At 36.0% G+C, this 17,491-nt stretch overlaps 1 protein-coding gene across 3 annotated transcripts in view; it reads left to right on the top strand.

Moving 5' to 3' along the window:
- The window catches only part of MYO15B (myosin XVB), a 1,190,858-nt gene that overhangs the window by 421,936 nt on the left and 751,431 nt on the right, over window positions 1-17,491 (top strand). For all 3 annotated transcript variants that reach the window (XM_044084949.1, XM_044084950.1, XM_044084948.1), the window contains exon 12: window positions 784-871. In XM_044084949.1, coding sequence (XP_043940884.1) covers window positions 784-871 — 88 coding nt within the window. The remainder of the gene's footprint in view (window positions 1-783; window positions 872-17,491) is intronic.

Genomic DNA, 17,491 nt, shown 5'->3' with positions numbered 1-17,491 from the left:
TCTGTCATGGAAGGACTGGAGACTACAGAAAGTATTATGTAAGTAAAGGCAGTCCCTTGATTCAATTTATTTCCAAAAAAGAACTAGCAAAGTGGAGTTTTATAGTAGGTTATAGTCACACTACTAGTTAAAAGCCCCAGTATAACCTAAGAAGCCAAGACAAGATACAGCTACAAAGACCCCGTATACCATAGCAAACAACTGAAAAAGCTACCTACAAAACTGCCCATACAACACAGAATACTCTACCAGACAAAATGCAAAAAGTTAGCAAATGTACTGTCTTTTGAAAGTTCACGAAAGCTCACCTCATGAATGAATGTAAGTTCAATTGTTCTAGGGAACCATAGCAGTTCTAGGGAGTTGGTGCTTACATTATCCTTTTAAAGAATGTGCAACCATATTGATACACAGAGATAGCTATGCAAGCAGTGTACATTTGTAAATAAATAGTTCAGTTATTCTTGTATATAAGTTATATAGTAATTCATGTAAATAATATTCATATAAAAGTAGTTATTGATTTGCATTAGTGTTATTATCCTTGCACAAAAAGCTATGGAACTGTACATTTTGGTTATAATGTATCCTGAATGTTAACTGTTAGTCTGCCATGTAACCGAGAAGGTAACTAGTAAGTGTTGTTCTGAGATGTTGCTACTGCCTCTTGGCACAGGACTTTGTTGAAAAAAGTCTTAGGACCAGTACACATGCTCACAAAGTTAAATTCATTTTACATATGAGCACTAATGTGAATTTTCCTTTTTCTTTTTTCATCTTCAGGGTCTGGAGAGACCTTCTTTGTTGAACAGAAAAATGAAGGGAGGAGGAAAAGTAGGCCCAACTCGTACTGGAGTCTTTACAGGCGCAGGTCAGTAGCATTAAACACATAGCAACCAAGACAGATAAGAGAGACAACTCATTTGATTGATAAAGTCTGTAAAACACATTAGAAATTCATTTTAAGTTTTAGATTTAGGCACCCTATGCAAATAATTAAGCATTTTAGGCTGTTTATTGACTAGACAAATTATTACTGTACAATTTGTTAGTAATGCTTGATCCTATTGAAAAAAGTCTGTAATATTTTCTAAAATTTGCAAAAGTCTTAAAAATTGGGAAAAGCATCATACATTGCAGCATTTGAAACAAGTGTTCCCTGGAAAGCCTAATAAATCAACTCATTCTATTTCACTCCAGTGGAGAATTGGTAATGTAACATCTTTCCTAGAGCCCTCATGGCAACATATTCCTGCTGTGTAAGTCATAGAGAAGTTAAAGGAAAAAAACTTGAGTAACTGATTTTCTACTGAAAGGACAATTTTCTTAAGTAAAATGGCATGGATTCACCAAAGGTAAGATGTGTCATTCTAGCTGATTCAGTAGTGTGACAGTATTACAAAGGCTATGAGTGAAGGGCACAGTTCAGATGTGCAGACCTGGACTTGTGCAAGACACTTGACTTAGACCTTTAAAAGAGAATGAGGGAGAGTTGGAGGGATATAAACTTTAAGGAATACTAGATATATGGTGAGAGATCCTGCTGTCAGACACATCTCAGTGATTAATGGTGGGAGGAAATATATTAGCCTAGACCAGTAACTAGCTATGTTGAGATTTATTGTTGGGCTTAGTGCTGTTTGACCTTCTTTTCTAACACAACACCCACTTAATTTCAAGATGCGACAAAACTATGGTCAGAGGCACATAAAACATGGGAAAATAGCTGCAAGAGGACCGTAACAGGCGAACAAAATTATTTAAAGCAGCAGTGCCATGATCTGCAAGGTGGTGTCGTTTGGTATGAAGAATCCTAGCTAAAAATAATAGAAGATAAATATTTATGATACTGAGGAGAACATGTCTGAGGTGTGGTCAAGTAAGTGGCATGAACCACCTATTATAATACCAGAAGGTCATGGAGACGACAGTTGCTAAAATGAGTGCTCAGAGTTTTAACTCGCTTCATCCTGTAGGGTTTGACTCCCTTCATTTTCCACTTGCGTACTGTGCAGCTTTTAAGTAAGTCAGTTAAACAGTCCAGTGGTGTCAGGTCAATCAAAAAAAGCTGTGATTGCATGCAGTCAGCTACTTAATGTATTCAGAGTAGCGGGACTGGCATTGTCACATCTGCTAAATGCATCTGTTTTGGGAGGTAATCTTGGGGAAAAATATTTCAACATCTGAGGAAGCATACAGAGGTATGATGGTGAGACATATGGTCTTAAAGACAATTCATTTATTTGTGTTATTAACAAGGAGAGTGGGCTAATCCAAAGACCATTTCAGCAAAAGAAAAGATTGATATGAAATCAGTGTTGGTGGCTCAGCAGGTAGCACATTTACATTTGGTATTGAAATATCAGAAGGCTGTAGGTTCTATTCTCACCTCCCAGGCAACTGAATTCAGTTTTCATTGCTGCTTACTGTATTTTGTCCTTCAGATGAGACAGTAAAGTAAGGTCCCATCTACCTGAGTTGGTGACTCTGAGGAGTACAGAAACTTCCTGGGTGCCCTGACCAAATTTCTGTCAATAATTATGTATACCACCTTGGGTCTTCCTCAAAAAGAGGCATGTTAGCCTAATGACACTAAAGAAAAATATGATAGAAAGAATAGAAGCAATACAATAGTCAGGTTTTATTTCCCCATGGATTTCCTCTTTCCGACTGTCTTCTGGATGAAATAGGCATCCTGAGACAATATAGCAATTGTTTACTGATACGTTCCTACTACTTCAGCAAACTGACATAGTGTGTAAATGATACAGTTATATAATGTTACTGGAAACAACCTCTTACGTCAATCTTCTACAAACAAGAAGCAGGTTTTCATTACCACACAACACCACACTAAACCAATCACACACAGCTCAGAACAAACACTTAAATCTATATATAATGAACCACTCAAAAGTAACCTATCTAAACCACAAAGGTCTCCTAAATGTAACCTTAGAAACAAGTGCATTCACCAACATTGCAAACACACAACACAGGCACCAACAACCATGAAGCAAACACCAAACCCTCGCACGTACGGCTGCACGGCCAACCAACCTTGTATGAAAACACCAAAAGCCAGCAAGATAGTATCACCATTTATTGTGAGGCAACAAAAGGACAAAAAATGTCCTAATTCGAAAAACTCATACTAGTTTCGGCACCAGCCTTCATCAGTGAGTCAAAATCTTCCAAAAATACATGGTCAACATTTGTTTAAATCTGTGAACAAACCAATGGCAGTATAGACATTTGCATAAAGCACTCAATTCAAATTTAAAGCAACATTGCACTGTGAAATGGGGAAAATCATATATATCCCCATACAATATCAAAGTATGCAAAATATGGTTCTAGTGACAAACCAAATTAACATAAAACAAAAGTAACATGTTGTTGATATATATTATGATGTTAAATTACAAACAAAAAATATATAAATGACTAAAAATAAAAAATAACATATACATAATTTATAAATGATCATTAAGACCTGGGGGAAAAAGGGCTCCTAAATGTGTTATCCAATATCTCTCCTTGTGGCTCAAGATACCTTGCCAACCTATCTGGTTTTGTCTATTCCTGTAATTTTATCAATGATTGTAAACATAAACTGGGCAGTGGGATGTTTAACTCTATGTAAATATAAAGCATTAGATGTCTTATGATTCCGTATGTCGCTACGATGTTCCCCAATTCTAATGCGTAATGAACGTGAAGTCTTGCCAACATAGAAGGATTTACATTGGCATATAGCCAAATAGATGACCCAGCTAGTGGAACAATTACCAAACACTTTGATGTCATACACTTTGCTAGTATTAGAGCTTGTAAATTGTTTCAACTGGTTAACATGAGCACAGGAAACACAATGTCCACACTTGAATGTTCCCAACAATTCGTCCCCCAATATGGTGAGTTGTTTATATTTGGCTGCCCCACTTTCTCTATGTTTGTAATGTGAAAATAGGGTGCCTAATGTTTTACCACGTCTGAATGAAAATGAACATTGTTTATCTAATATTCCCCTCAAAAATCATTTGCTAGTAAAATATTCCAATTTTGGTTCACAGCTTGCCTAACAGTCTGATGGTTTTGCCCAGTGTCGTAATTAATCTCATTTTAGAGTTGTTGGCATTTTGATTTTGTCCCTATATTCCAACAATGACTTTCTATCTTGATTGTCAGAATATGTTTTAGCTAATTCTATATCAGAAATGCTATAACCCCGGTCCAAAAATCTGTTGAATAAATCAGTTTTGGCTGTAGAGTAGTCATGTAAACATGAATTAATTCTCAATTCTAAGATATTGACACTTCGGGATATTCCGGATGGTGTGGCGTGGATGCATGCTATGTGCATGTAGCAAAGTGTTAAACTGGGGATATTTTCGAAAAATTCTTGTATTAAGTGTGTTGTCTGTATTACGATATACTGTAACATCCAAAAAGGTTATTTCATCCCTATGGAATGTAATAGAAAATTCAATACCCCAAATGTTGTTATTCAGATGTTCCAAAAATTCTTGTAAGTAGTTTGCATCTGCACGCCACACCATCCAACAATCATCTAAATATCTTCTCCATATGTCTATTTCAACAAGATATACATTGTGTAAAGGGTTATAGATCAGACATTCCTCAAGGTAGGCCATAAAAAGATCTGCATAGATGGGGGCAAAAGAAGCCCCCATGGCCACCCTTGAAGTTGCCAATAGCAATCACCCTGGAAGTAGAACACATTTTTACTTAAAACATGTTCGGTGAGACAAATGAGTAGAGTGTTGAAACCCGGAGAGTATAATTCTGACTTGACAAGCCAATATTCAACAGCCTGAAGCCCTGCCCAATGTGGAATACTGGTATAGAGGGATTTAACATCCAGAGTGCACATTATCCAATGGGGTTCTAGTTGACAATCCTCAATTATTTGCAAAAATTGTGTGGTATCTTGAATTCTTGCTCTCACCAAGGTCAATAGTGGTTTTAAATATTGGGTTAGAAAAGCAGACAGGGTTCTGTGAGAGAACCATGACCAGAAACTATAGGCCTACCTGGTGGATGTGTAAGGGATTTGTGTATTTTGGGCAAAAGATACAAAATTTGTCTAGCCGGTTCCTTAACCTGTAGATGTTGAACCATTTTATTAGTGAGTATACCTTCCTCAAATGCAGATTGTAAAAAGACATCAATTTCTTTTTGAAAGTCATGGTTGGATCAATGTCCATTTTCATATAGCATTGTTTGTCAGATAGTTGTCGTAAACCCTCATTTATGTAAAAGTCCATGTTTAAGATTACCACTGCACCCCCTTTGTCAGCTTGAACTATTGCTATGTTGCGATTATTTCTAAGTTCAGACAAAGCCACTCTTTCATTAGAACTGATATTGTCCCTACCAGTAGCAACCTCAAAAAGAGGAAAATGTAAATCCTTTAGCACCGCTTGTTGAAATATCGCTACATTCTTATTCATAGGTGGCTGGAATGTTGATTTGTGGAAGGTGAAATCAGTAGATCTTTGAACATTAGAACTATCCTGTTCTGAAAAAAACAGTTTAAGATTTAGTCTACGACAAAAATCAATAACATCTAATGAGGTTTGGTATTCATCACAAAAGAAACTGGGAACAAAGTTTAACCCTTTATTAAGAATTTGTTTTTGTTCTGATGTTAAAACATAATCCGATAAATTCAACACATTTACATAAACTTGTGTGTCTACTTGAGTAGTGCTTGAATCAGTCCTGTCATTGAATCTATAGATGTGTTTGTTTCTATGTTTCCTCCCCCCTCTGGATTTCCTACCATGTCTAAAGGGTAATGTGTATTGGTTTTCTTTTTAAGTGGAGAATTGTCAGTATTGGCATATTCACCGTCGGTATTGGATGACTCCTCCTGAGGTACTGGTCTGAAAATGGTCTCTGTTTTTAATATAGATCTGGGCCTTTTTCTGGACCTGCCTCTGCCCATAGTAGGAACATTGTCTTGAAACCTCACAGATCGTTGCACTTGAAACGGATGTCCCCTTTCATAGTCATTGCTATCCCTTTTAAACTTTTTTATTTTTCTTTCCTTGATAATTTTGTCATATGATGTTAGTTCCTTGGACAACTTGTCTACATATTCAAAATATTTGGGACTTGATTCATATTTTTTACATATATTTGCTAGATTTTTGACTTCAGAAAGACATATATTTATTGTTCTTTCATAATAAGAAGCCAAAATCTTCACAAATACCATGGATCCTTCTTTAAGTGCCGCATCCCATTCTTCATTAAGCCTCTCTTCAGATCTGCTTACAAATGGGTGCAATTTTATCCGTAGTCCCCTAGGTGCAATGTTTTGATGTAAATAGGCTTTGAATAGACGAAGATGCCAAATATTGGCTCTCAGTCCTTTCAGACCTTTTTCCAAATCCGAAAACAGAACTCACAATTATCTGTGGGATTTGTAACAGGCTGAGTGGGGTTGCTGCTTGGGGCTTGGTTAACACCAAAAATGGCCAAGTCCTCCCTATCAGCACACAACCCCTCCAAGATCTTGTCTAAATCCATGTCAAATTACAAATATCCAAGGAACAAACAAAAAATATATAATGTTACAAGGGATGGCAAGAACCATAAAAATGATAGATAGGGGCAGGACCAGAATGACCCAGTAAATAGTATCAGCAAAACTAAGATGTCCAACTGCCACTCAGATCAATTTCAAATCAGTAAGATACTGAAAATATATATCTGAGGAATCCGCCAATAATAGACAACTGCTATTATACAACCATTACATGTCATGGAAAGACACCAATAAGGTATGACAATTGCTAGATTTGTTAGAAACCTTGGTAAAAACCTAGATCAAATGTTGTCCTATGAGCATTAATAAAATGCAATATATATATATTGTGTATATTGTTGACCACTTGACAAGTCATATAAACATCTTGAGCCTGTCAACCATGTATAGTTCAAACATTAAATCATCTGTAATACCAATATCGCCTATAAACAATATGCTAGACAGGTTATCATTAGGGCTTAACCATTGTTCCACACAAAAGAATCCTTATTTGGAGTTTCGACTTAACCATTGTTCACCAGAAAGTTGTACTGTATATACAAAAAACTTGTTTGACCACAATACATATAAAAATAGAATGTGTTTTAGTCAAAAGTTAGTTCAAAATATTAGCTGACTTTTGGATACCCATGACATGGTGTAACCACTAAATGAAACCTATTTTGTTCTAAATTGTATATAGAATCTAATATCCTGGCACTATGTATGTTCTTCAAAACCAAATATACCTGATGTAAGACTCCTGTCTATATATAGGCAAAACCACCATAGTGTGAAACTTCTTATAAATGCACTATAATATTGAGTAGAAAAAATTCAAAAAAGATCATAAGGCCACAGTCACAATTTGTGGAAGATTGTTCAACCAGGATTGACTTAATACAAAAATCATAGTGTTATTCTAGAACCATCAAGTAGTTTGTTTTCCAAATGTTGTTAAGACTCCAAATCCCAACAAACTTTATGACTTATAAATCGCCAATGATATAAATGGCCAGTTTAACTAAGAAAAATGGGCTTTGATCCGTACCCTAATCTAGTTGTAGGGCAATATAACCCTCAAAATCAGCTGGAAACAAATATCACTGTATTTAAAAAAACAGTTTCCCTAAACAATGATTCACAATCGTGGTAAATAGCAAACATCGCTAGATAGAATATGGTTTAGAACATTCAATACCTGTACATAATCACTGTGAGTTTGTTAAAAAAAAACACAACACATGTATTTAGAGTCCCAAACACATAATTAAATAAAATGTCTCATAAGCCATATGTCCCTATGATGTCTTCTGTTATTTCTAGTCCCAAGGTTAGGAAAATAAGGAAGTCAATTAAATAAAACGTCCCAAAATTATATATATGGCCAGTTTAACCAAGAATAATGTCGGACATTAGTCCGTACCCTTAATTTTGTTGTAGTGCGATGTAACCCTCACCATCAGCTGGAACCAAATACAACTCCGTTAAGAAAAACTGTTTCCCTAAACTATATATTTCACAAACGTAGTAAAATAACAATCATCGCTAAATGAAATCTCAGTTAGAACATTAAATACATGTACATAGTTGCTATAAAGTTGTTGGAAAAAAACAAAACATGTACTTGAAGTCCCAAACACATAATTTGGTGAAAAGTCTCATGAGCCATAAATCCTTGTGATATCTTTTGTTGTTTCAAGTCCCAATATTAGGAAGGTACAGAAGTCAAGTTAAATAAAACGTCCCAAAATGGAGTCCAGCCCGAACGTGGTAAACATGGTAAATAAAAAAAACAAAAACTATTTGAACCAAACTCGTGAGCCTAAGTGGCATGAACCACCTATTATAATACCAGAAGGTCATGGAGACGACAGTTGCTAAAATGAGTGCTCAGAGTTTTAACTCGCTTCATCCTGTAGGGTTTGACTCCCTTCATTTTCCACTTGCGTACTGTGCAGCTTTTAAGTAAGTCAGTTAAACAGTCCAGTGGTGTCAGGTCAATCAAAAAAAGCTGTGATTGCATGCAGTCAGCTACTTAATGTATTCAGAGTAGCGGGACTGGCATTGTCACATCTGCTAAATGCATCTGTTTTGGGAGGTAATCTTGGGGAAAAATATTTCAACATCTGAGGAAGCATACAGAGGTATGATGGTGAGACATATGGTCTTAAAGACAATTCATTTATTTGTGTTATTAACAAGGAGAGTGGGCTAATCCAAAGACCATTTCAGCAAAAGAAAAGATTGATATGAAATCAGTGTTGGTGGCTCAGCAGGTAGCACATTTACATTTGGTATTGAAATATCAGAAGGCTGTAGGTTCTATTCTCACCTCCCAGGCAACTGAATTCAGTTTTCATTGCTGCTTACTGTATTTTGTCCTTCAGATGAGACAGTAAAGTAAGGTCCCATCTACCTGAGTTGGTGACTCTGAGGAGTACAGAAACTTCCTGGGTGCCCTGACCAAATTTCTGTCAATAATTATGTATACCACCTTGGGTCTTCCTCAAAAAGAGGCATGTTAGCCTAATGACACTAAAGAAAAATATGATAGAAAGAATAGAAGCAATACAATAGTCAGGTTTTATTTCCCCATGGATTTCCTCTTTCCGACTGTCTTCTGGATGAAATAGGCATCCTGAGACAATATAGCAATTGTTTACTGATACGTTCCTACTACTTCAGCAAACTGACATAGTGTGTAAATGATACAGTTATATAATGTTACTGGAAACAACCTCTTACGTCAATCTTCTACAAACAAGAAGCAGGTTTTCATTACCACACAACACCACACTAAACCAATCACACACAGCTCAGAACAAACACTTAAATCTATATATAATGAACCACTCAAAAGTAACCTATCTAAACCACAAAGGTCTCCTAAATGTAACCTTAGAAACAAGTGCATTCACCAACATTGCAAACACACAACACAGGCACCAACAACCATGAAACCTGCATCTAAAGGTCACACTGTTTCAGTTCAAAAGCCCATAAGGCAAACCTCCATAGAGTCCAATATCAGGGTCAAAGGTGACTGCATAGTGAAACACATTGATGCACCTCTTACCAGGCTGTGAAGGACAGGGTCACAGTCAGTTTCCTGTCAGTGCTAAGATTTGCCACTTCACACGTGCACTCAAGTTCCCGCACTACACGCATATATATGATGCAATCATACTGAACATGAAAATGTAAATGACGTGAGATACAGCTGTCAGGACCATATGGAAAGATATGTATGGAACTCTCAGAATATTTGCCTGAGGCAAGTATGAACCTAGCCTTGAGCAGCATTCTACCATCACCAAGAATGATGGTGCAATGTAATTAAAAGATCATTGACTTCAATAATTGGCTTAGCTTCTATTTTTTTTAAGGTGCTACAATGTATTTATTAGAAGGAAATGAAAGACAGTTCTAACTGCTTTGCAAAGGGTGGCCTGCACCTATCATGCCAAGGCTTGCATAAAATGGCTAAATCATTCTCCCCCTCCATAGTGCGTTTTTAGGCACATCATTCTTTTAACATTTCCAACATAAGGTATTACTGTTCAGTGTTAGTAACCTAAGAAAATTCAGCCCCTAGAAGCACTCCTTACCCCAGAAAAAAGGGTTTCAATGCCTACCACACATTCAAGCCCACCACACTAGATGAAGGCACTAAAGATAGTCAGGTCTCCATATTCTTAAAATCTGTTTCACCTCCAAATTCGTTAGACAAGATAATGACCTGGAACTCCTCCATGTTTGTTTTATTTTTAACAAAGTCCCTTATCATATCATAGCTAACTATAGGACCCCCACAAAGTCCACCTGAGCCCATACCACCTACCTAGTATGTAGTCTCTGTATTAAGCCAAATATCATTCTCCTAGGAGACTTCAACTTCCCCTCCATTATCTGTGAGACTTATACAATTTAAGGTATGTATAATTCGAAATTTCTGGACTTTATCAATGCAAACCCTCAGAAGCAGTTAGTCTACACCCCAACAAGAGGTGATAAATTCCTGGATTTAGTCCATAGCAATATAGGACAGCTTTGCTCTCCACCAATTGTCACTTCCTGCCTGGTCAGTTTGGACCACAAAACAGTCTCATGTACCATATGGTTGAAACTAGAAGCTTCTTTCAATACTTTGGTACTCAGAGATTAAGCAAATGCTAATCAGCTAAAAACTGAATGACGACCTCCCTTTCCAGTCTGATGACCATCTGCTTATTCTTTTCCTTCATATTCTGTGCACGTGTAATTCTGTGCACGTGTAAATAGCTGCACAGGCACATTTCTCTCCTCTGAAGTAAATGCAACACTAACTATGAAAATAAACCCTGTGGTAGAACCCAGACATAAAAAGGCTCTATAATAAAATAAAATAAAAAAAAAACACATTGCATGCAACAATTTAATTCCCAAGATGCAAAAAACTTTCTTATTAAACTTAACACCAAAGCTCTGGCCCCTGATCAAATTAGTCAAAGCCCAGTATGTGGTAAAAATAACCTTCCATTCAAAGGATAACCACAAAGGCATCTTTAAGTAGGTTAGAAACCTCAGAAACAGTGCACAACAGTGTGCAGAGCTAATAGTAATTGTAAATGATATCACATGTTCAGACCCAGAGGACATAGCTAATCAAGTAGCAGACAAATTTAGTTTAAACTTCACCCCTCTTTTTTATTTAAAAACATGAAAGCGCTCAATAAAATATATTTTTGTGGATCCTGGTCTGCTGCATCCAACTATTTTATTGGTTTTGGACTTTTGTGCTTGGTTTCTTAAGATCCTCGCAGATCAACAGCCTAGTAAGTACCTGTGAACCTATTACAGTTTTGTAGCCGTTACCAGAATGACTATCTAGCACTGCTGGCAACACACTGCTGGCCATCTTCTCCAATTTTACCAGGAATTAACAAATAACATCATCCCTTTCTAAGGGTCTCCCCTTACACAATGGAGCAATATCCTTTGATAACCTCATTTTAGGTCCATTTGGTGACAGTTGAGAGTTGGGTGCCAGCTAAGTCATTATAAAGTGCTGGTTTAGAATTTTTTTATCTGCAGTGCATATTCCTTAGACTGATTTTGTGTGTATTTTCCCACTGTGGTGTCTCCATGTAATTGATTTGGAAATTGAGACATTCTTTCCCTTGCTACCACTGTTGTGTACATGTTTGCTTGTAGTAGCTTCTTAGTCTCCTCAAGGATACGATCCTACAAAAAGAAGATTCCTTTCCCTTTCATTGAGGTGGAAAAGCTGTCCTGTAGTCACTCAGACAAGCCTTTCCCAGGTGACCATCTTAAATGCTAGGCCAACCACTTGAGCCAGTTTTTCTACAGGATTGTCAGGATACCAACCTCTGCACCAAAAGAACCAATATTTCAGCTGAACCTGGTACAGACAAGATGGTAAGAAGGACGTTATCCAAGCTCACAGTGAAAACTGTAAGGTTACATGCTTAATATAATGCTTATGAGACAAGTTTCATGGAAATTGTGGTGGCTCAGTTGATAGAACGTGCAAGAACATAAAGTAAGAGTGGCAAAAAAATTCAGAATCTTTCATGATTTTTTTAAAGTTTCGAAGCAGAGAGAGGAGAACGAGAAGTGGATGTGATGATGTAAGACTGGGTGGGTCAACTCCTTCTAAGTAAGCTGGATACATACCAGGAAAGGCCCAAGAGAAGGAATAAACTAACTGTTTTGCCAGCAATAGTTTGCATTCCTGTTTTTAAATAATAATGTTACAGCTACACTTAAAGAACATACCAAAAAATACATATTCTAGTTATGCTACCTTCCTGTCCATAAGTCTTATGGTTCTATATGTAACACTCCTCTGTCATCTGATGAGCCTTAAGTAACTAACTGTTCCACAGCGCTTCTAAAGTACAGAGGTCCTTAATATTATTATGTTACCTGGCACTGCTTCTAACCCAGGAATAGTATTGCTGTAATTAATGTCTTTAAAAGAAAAAAAAAACGGCAACCTGGAAAGACCAATGAGCATACAAATTCACTTAATACTTCCAAGCGGAATGCTTTTATTGATGAAAATACAACAGAATGTAAAATACAAACTAGATGTTAAGCGCTTTCACTCGTAAAACAGAGCTTCTTCAGAACATCCTTCACAAACACAAATCATTATTTAAATACTAAAATTGGCGCCAAAAATAGTGCTCTGTTCCTCCTTCCTTAAAGAAATACAGCTGGATTACATGACTCATACTAAATTGTGCATGTAACAACCTGATGATATCATGATTGATAATTTAAAATAACTTATCTAAAAATGAATAGATGTGTGTTTAAATAGTGATATTGATGAAATACAATATATATAAATAAACTAAAAAATGCTAAAAAATCCAGTGACTTGATGTAAACCATAACAATCAATTCTAAAATACATTCAAACCTATTACTATACCTGAATATCTATATATATTGTTTATGAAAGAATTTTTCAATAAAAATTCTTAAAAAAATCATAAAAACATTCTTAAGAAAATATTCCAATATAGATGTGTAAATATAAATATATATATATATATATATATATATATATATATATATATATATATATATATATATATGAATATGTGATTGAAATAAACAATTGATCAATTCCTATTATCTAATATTCCATTCAGGAATGGGTTTGCAAGAAATAAATTCATTTAAACCTGGGGGGTTTGCTGCATTAAGGTAGAGCTGCCACCAAACTTCCTTGAAACTTAATAATTTCTTTGCATTGCCACCTGTGGGATTATTATAAATTATATCCAAAATCTCAAATTTAAATTTGTGATCAGTCCCCATCTTCTCCACATGCCTATATAGTGCATTATTACCATCTTTTCTGGATACACTATAAATGTGGTCATAAATTCTCTTCTTAAAATTTCTTTCTGTTTTTCCCACATAATAGCTGGGGCATGCATCACATATGGCGATATAAATCACCATTCTGGTATTGCAATTTCCATATTTCAACTTTAAAATTGTACTATAATTGTTGAAAATGCTTAATTTATGTGCCTCAAAAATATATTCACATTGATTGCACTTGCCACACTTCCTTGTACCCTTTAACATGTGGTTCTTCCTTTGGTTCTTGGAATTCCCCTGATCATAATTATTGTATTCAAGGAGTTTCTTGATATTGTCTCCCATTTTATATACCACCCCTGGTCTATTTCCCACCACTTCCCCTATATTGGGTTCAGAATCTACTACAAACCAAAATCTATTAATGATTTCCACAATTTTGTCTGACATTGGATTATATGTTAAGATAAATGATTTTTGATGTGTACTACAGTCATTTCTCGAAACAATGGAATTTGATTCCTTCTTGCTAAACAAACCAGATCCTAATAGGGGTTTGTATTTCAAACCCCATTCACTTAACACATATTTTCCTATATTATACAACATGGACGACGGGTAGTTCCTATCCCTGAACAGCTTTGTAATAAATTTAATTTCTTCTTGCATGACCTGTAAGTTAGAGGTCATGCGGGCAGCACGAATGCATTGTCCCTTAAAAATATTCTGTTTCAATTTAGTAGGATGAAAACTGTCATATGCCAAATAGTCATTGGAAAAGGTCTTTTTCCTATGTATTCTGGATTGTAGGTTGTCGTTGGACTTCCAAGAACCAAAGGAAGAACCACATGTTAAAGGGTACAAGGAAGTGTGGCAAGTGCAATCAATGTAAATATATTTTTGAGGCACATAAATTAAGCATTTTCAACAATTATAGTACAATTTTAAAGTTGAAATATGGAAATTGCAATACCAGAATGGTGATTTATATCACCATATGTGATGCATGCCCCAGCTATTATGTGGGAAAAACAGAAAGAAATTTTAAGAAGAGAATTTATGACCACATTTATAGTGTATCCAGAAAAGATGGTAATAATGCACTATATAGGCATGTGGAGAAGATGGGGACTGATCACAAATTTAAATTTGGGATTTTGGATATAATTTATAATAATCCCAAAGGTGGCGATGCAAAGAAATGATTAAGTTTCAAGGAAGTTTGGTGGCAGCTCTACCTTAATGCAGCAAACCCCCCAGGTTTAAATGAATTTATTTCTTGCAAACCCATTCTTGAATGGAATATTAGATAATAGGGATTTATCAATTGTTTATTTCAATCACATATTCATATATATATATATATATATATATATATGGTTCTACCTGACTTCGTCGACAGCGCAGAAGACCGACATCGGAATCCGGAGCTCCAGAAGATCGAAATCGAAGAAGACCGACGCGAATCGCGAGTGGCAGAACATCGACAATGCAGAAGACCGACACGACGGATGACAACACCAACGCCGAGGATGCCGACATGGGGAAAGGCTGTGTGAGTATGCAGTAGACGGACGTTAGTGCGAGGCAGGTAAGTGTGGAGATTGACGGTCTGTGGGGATAGGGGTGGGTTAAGTGAGTTAGGGTTAGGGAGCGATAGGGGTGGGTTAAGTGAGTTAGGGAGCGATAGGGGTGGGTTAAGTGAGTTAGGGTTAGGGGCGATAGGGGTGGGTTAAGTGAGTTAGGGTTAGGGCGATAGGCGGGTTAAGTGAGTTAGGGTTAGGAGCGGGTAGGTAAGTGTGCGATAGTGACGGACCTTAGGGTTAGGGTAAGGTTTAGTGTGGGCTTGTAAGGATTTTGGTGTGCTTGTGTTGTGTGTGTGGTTTGTGGAATGGGGATGTGTTTTGTTTTAATTGTTATTGTGGTGTGTGCAGTGTATGGGGTTTCGTGTTTGTGTACCGTCGGTTATTTCGTTGTCGGTTATGTGTGGTTTCGTGTTTATGGACTGTCGAATATGTGGTGTCGGTGATGTGGTTGTCGGTGTTGTGTGGTTTCGACTATGTCAGGTAGAACCATATATATATATATATATATATATATATATATATTTATTTATATTTACACATCTATATTGGAATATTTTCTTAAGAATGTTTTTATGATTTTTTTAAGAATTTTTATTGAAAAATTCTTTCATAAACAATATATATAGATATTCAGGTACAGTAATAGGTTCAAATGTATTTTAGAATTGATTGTTATGGTTTACATCAAGTCATTGGATTTTTTAGCATTTTTTAGTTTATTTATATATATTGTATTTCATCAATATCACTATTTAAACACACATCTATTCATTTTTACATAAGTTATTTTAAATTATCAATCATGATATCATCAGGTTGTTACATGCACAATTTAGTATGAGTCATGTAATCCAGCTGTATTTCTTTAAGGAAGGAGGAACAGAGCACTATTTTTGGCGCCAATTTTAGTATTTAAATAATGATTTGTGTTTGTGAAGGATGTTCTGAAGAAGCTCTGTTTTACGAGTGAAAGCGCTTAACATCTAGTTTGTATTTTACATTCTGTTGTATTTTCATCAATAAAAGCGTTCCGCTTGGAAGTATTAAGTGAATTTGTACGCTCATTGGTCTTTCCAGGTTGCCGTTTGTTTTTGGCTTAGTTTGATACTTTACGTGCACTTTCTTTAAAAGAAAACACTGAATTTTAATTTTACTTTGAGGAGGAACATTATGATTAATTGACTGTCTTGGAATGACCCGTGATGGATGCTGTCTGCCACAAATAAACATTAATCCTGTCAATTGTTCTCCATGCTAAGAATGGGCCATGCAAATCTTAGTCAGGTTGACAGCCAATGACAGAGGCTTGAAGCTGCTTAAAGGTCCATATATTTGCCCTTTCATTTAGGGTTCGATTGCACAAAACTCATCTTTCTCTCTCCAAAAAGCAGGATCAACACTAACAAAAACATATTGCTATTTCTTTGGTATTTCTAAAGTACTGTTTTCTAACTCAAACTGAAACAAAATGATGTTTATCATCAAAGAAACGATGGCTCATGCAGCTGATGGCAAAATAAATACTACACCTTGCAGACATCTACTCTGACACCCTGCACTTTAACCTCGGAAAGATTAAGATCTCTGGTTGCTTCTGAAAATTAACATCAACTGGGATAATCCCTAGCAGTGCTTAATGCTGTCACATGATAAAACTGTGCTTTATTTAATTTACATCTGGCAACAATAAAAATGTTTTCTTTCTTTGCAGTGTATCCAGTCATGCAGGGTTATTATTTTGGTTAGTATGACTTTATTGCGTTTGCATGGAAGTGATGCTTTATTTACGCATGGTGGTTGCAGTGAATACAAATTAAGATGCTGTGTTGTCTTCTTGCAACTCTGTGTGGACTCTGGAAAATGTAGCCACTGCCTCATTATACACAGTTTATTATAATTTTTGACATCTGCTACCTACCATGAAGACTGATTGCTGTGATGTAAATATTAGGTAATTTTCATGGATTGGTAGAGTATGGCTTGTTGGGGATATGTCAACATCTCTAAAGGTATTACACAAGAGTATATATACATCATCTGTAAGTGGATAAATCTTTATTGGTATGCTTTATTGTATTTATTCAATAATGCCATATAGAGTTGTTTAAAATTTGTCTGGAACTGATGCAGTTAGAGGAGTATATGAAGGCAACATAATTGTGTCAGGAACTAAACAACTGATCAGATCTCAAGAGTTTTCTTTTCCATTACATGATAATAGGAATCCATAATCATCTTTTTCTCTTTTATGCTAAAGACTTTTTACTGTCCTTATTTAATAATGTAATAAATGTCTTGGCTGGATGTATAGCCAACAGGAAAGGCTACCATGTACAGTCACTGTTTATACAGTCTGGAAAGAGGAAGAATACATTTAATTCAACAATTACACTTAAGAAGCTCCTGAAAATATGCAGTTCCATTAATAACACCCATGCTGTGTTCATTATTAATGTCGCTGTTGTTGTCCCTCCCAGCTCTGCGCACACGCAAGCGT

Source organism: Protopterus annectens, chromosome 10.part0 (genome assembly GCF_019279795.1).
Source record: "Protopterus annectens isolate FY-2018-M chromosome 10.part0, PAN1.0, whole genome shotgun sequence".
NCBI lineage: Eukaryota > Metazoa > Chordata > Ceratodontiformes > Protopteridae > Protopterus > Protopterus annectens.
Note: the sequence above shows the minus strand (reverse complement) of the source record. Positions and strands in the feature narration are given on the sequence as shown.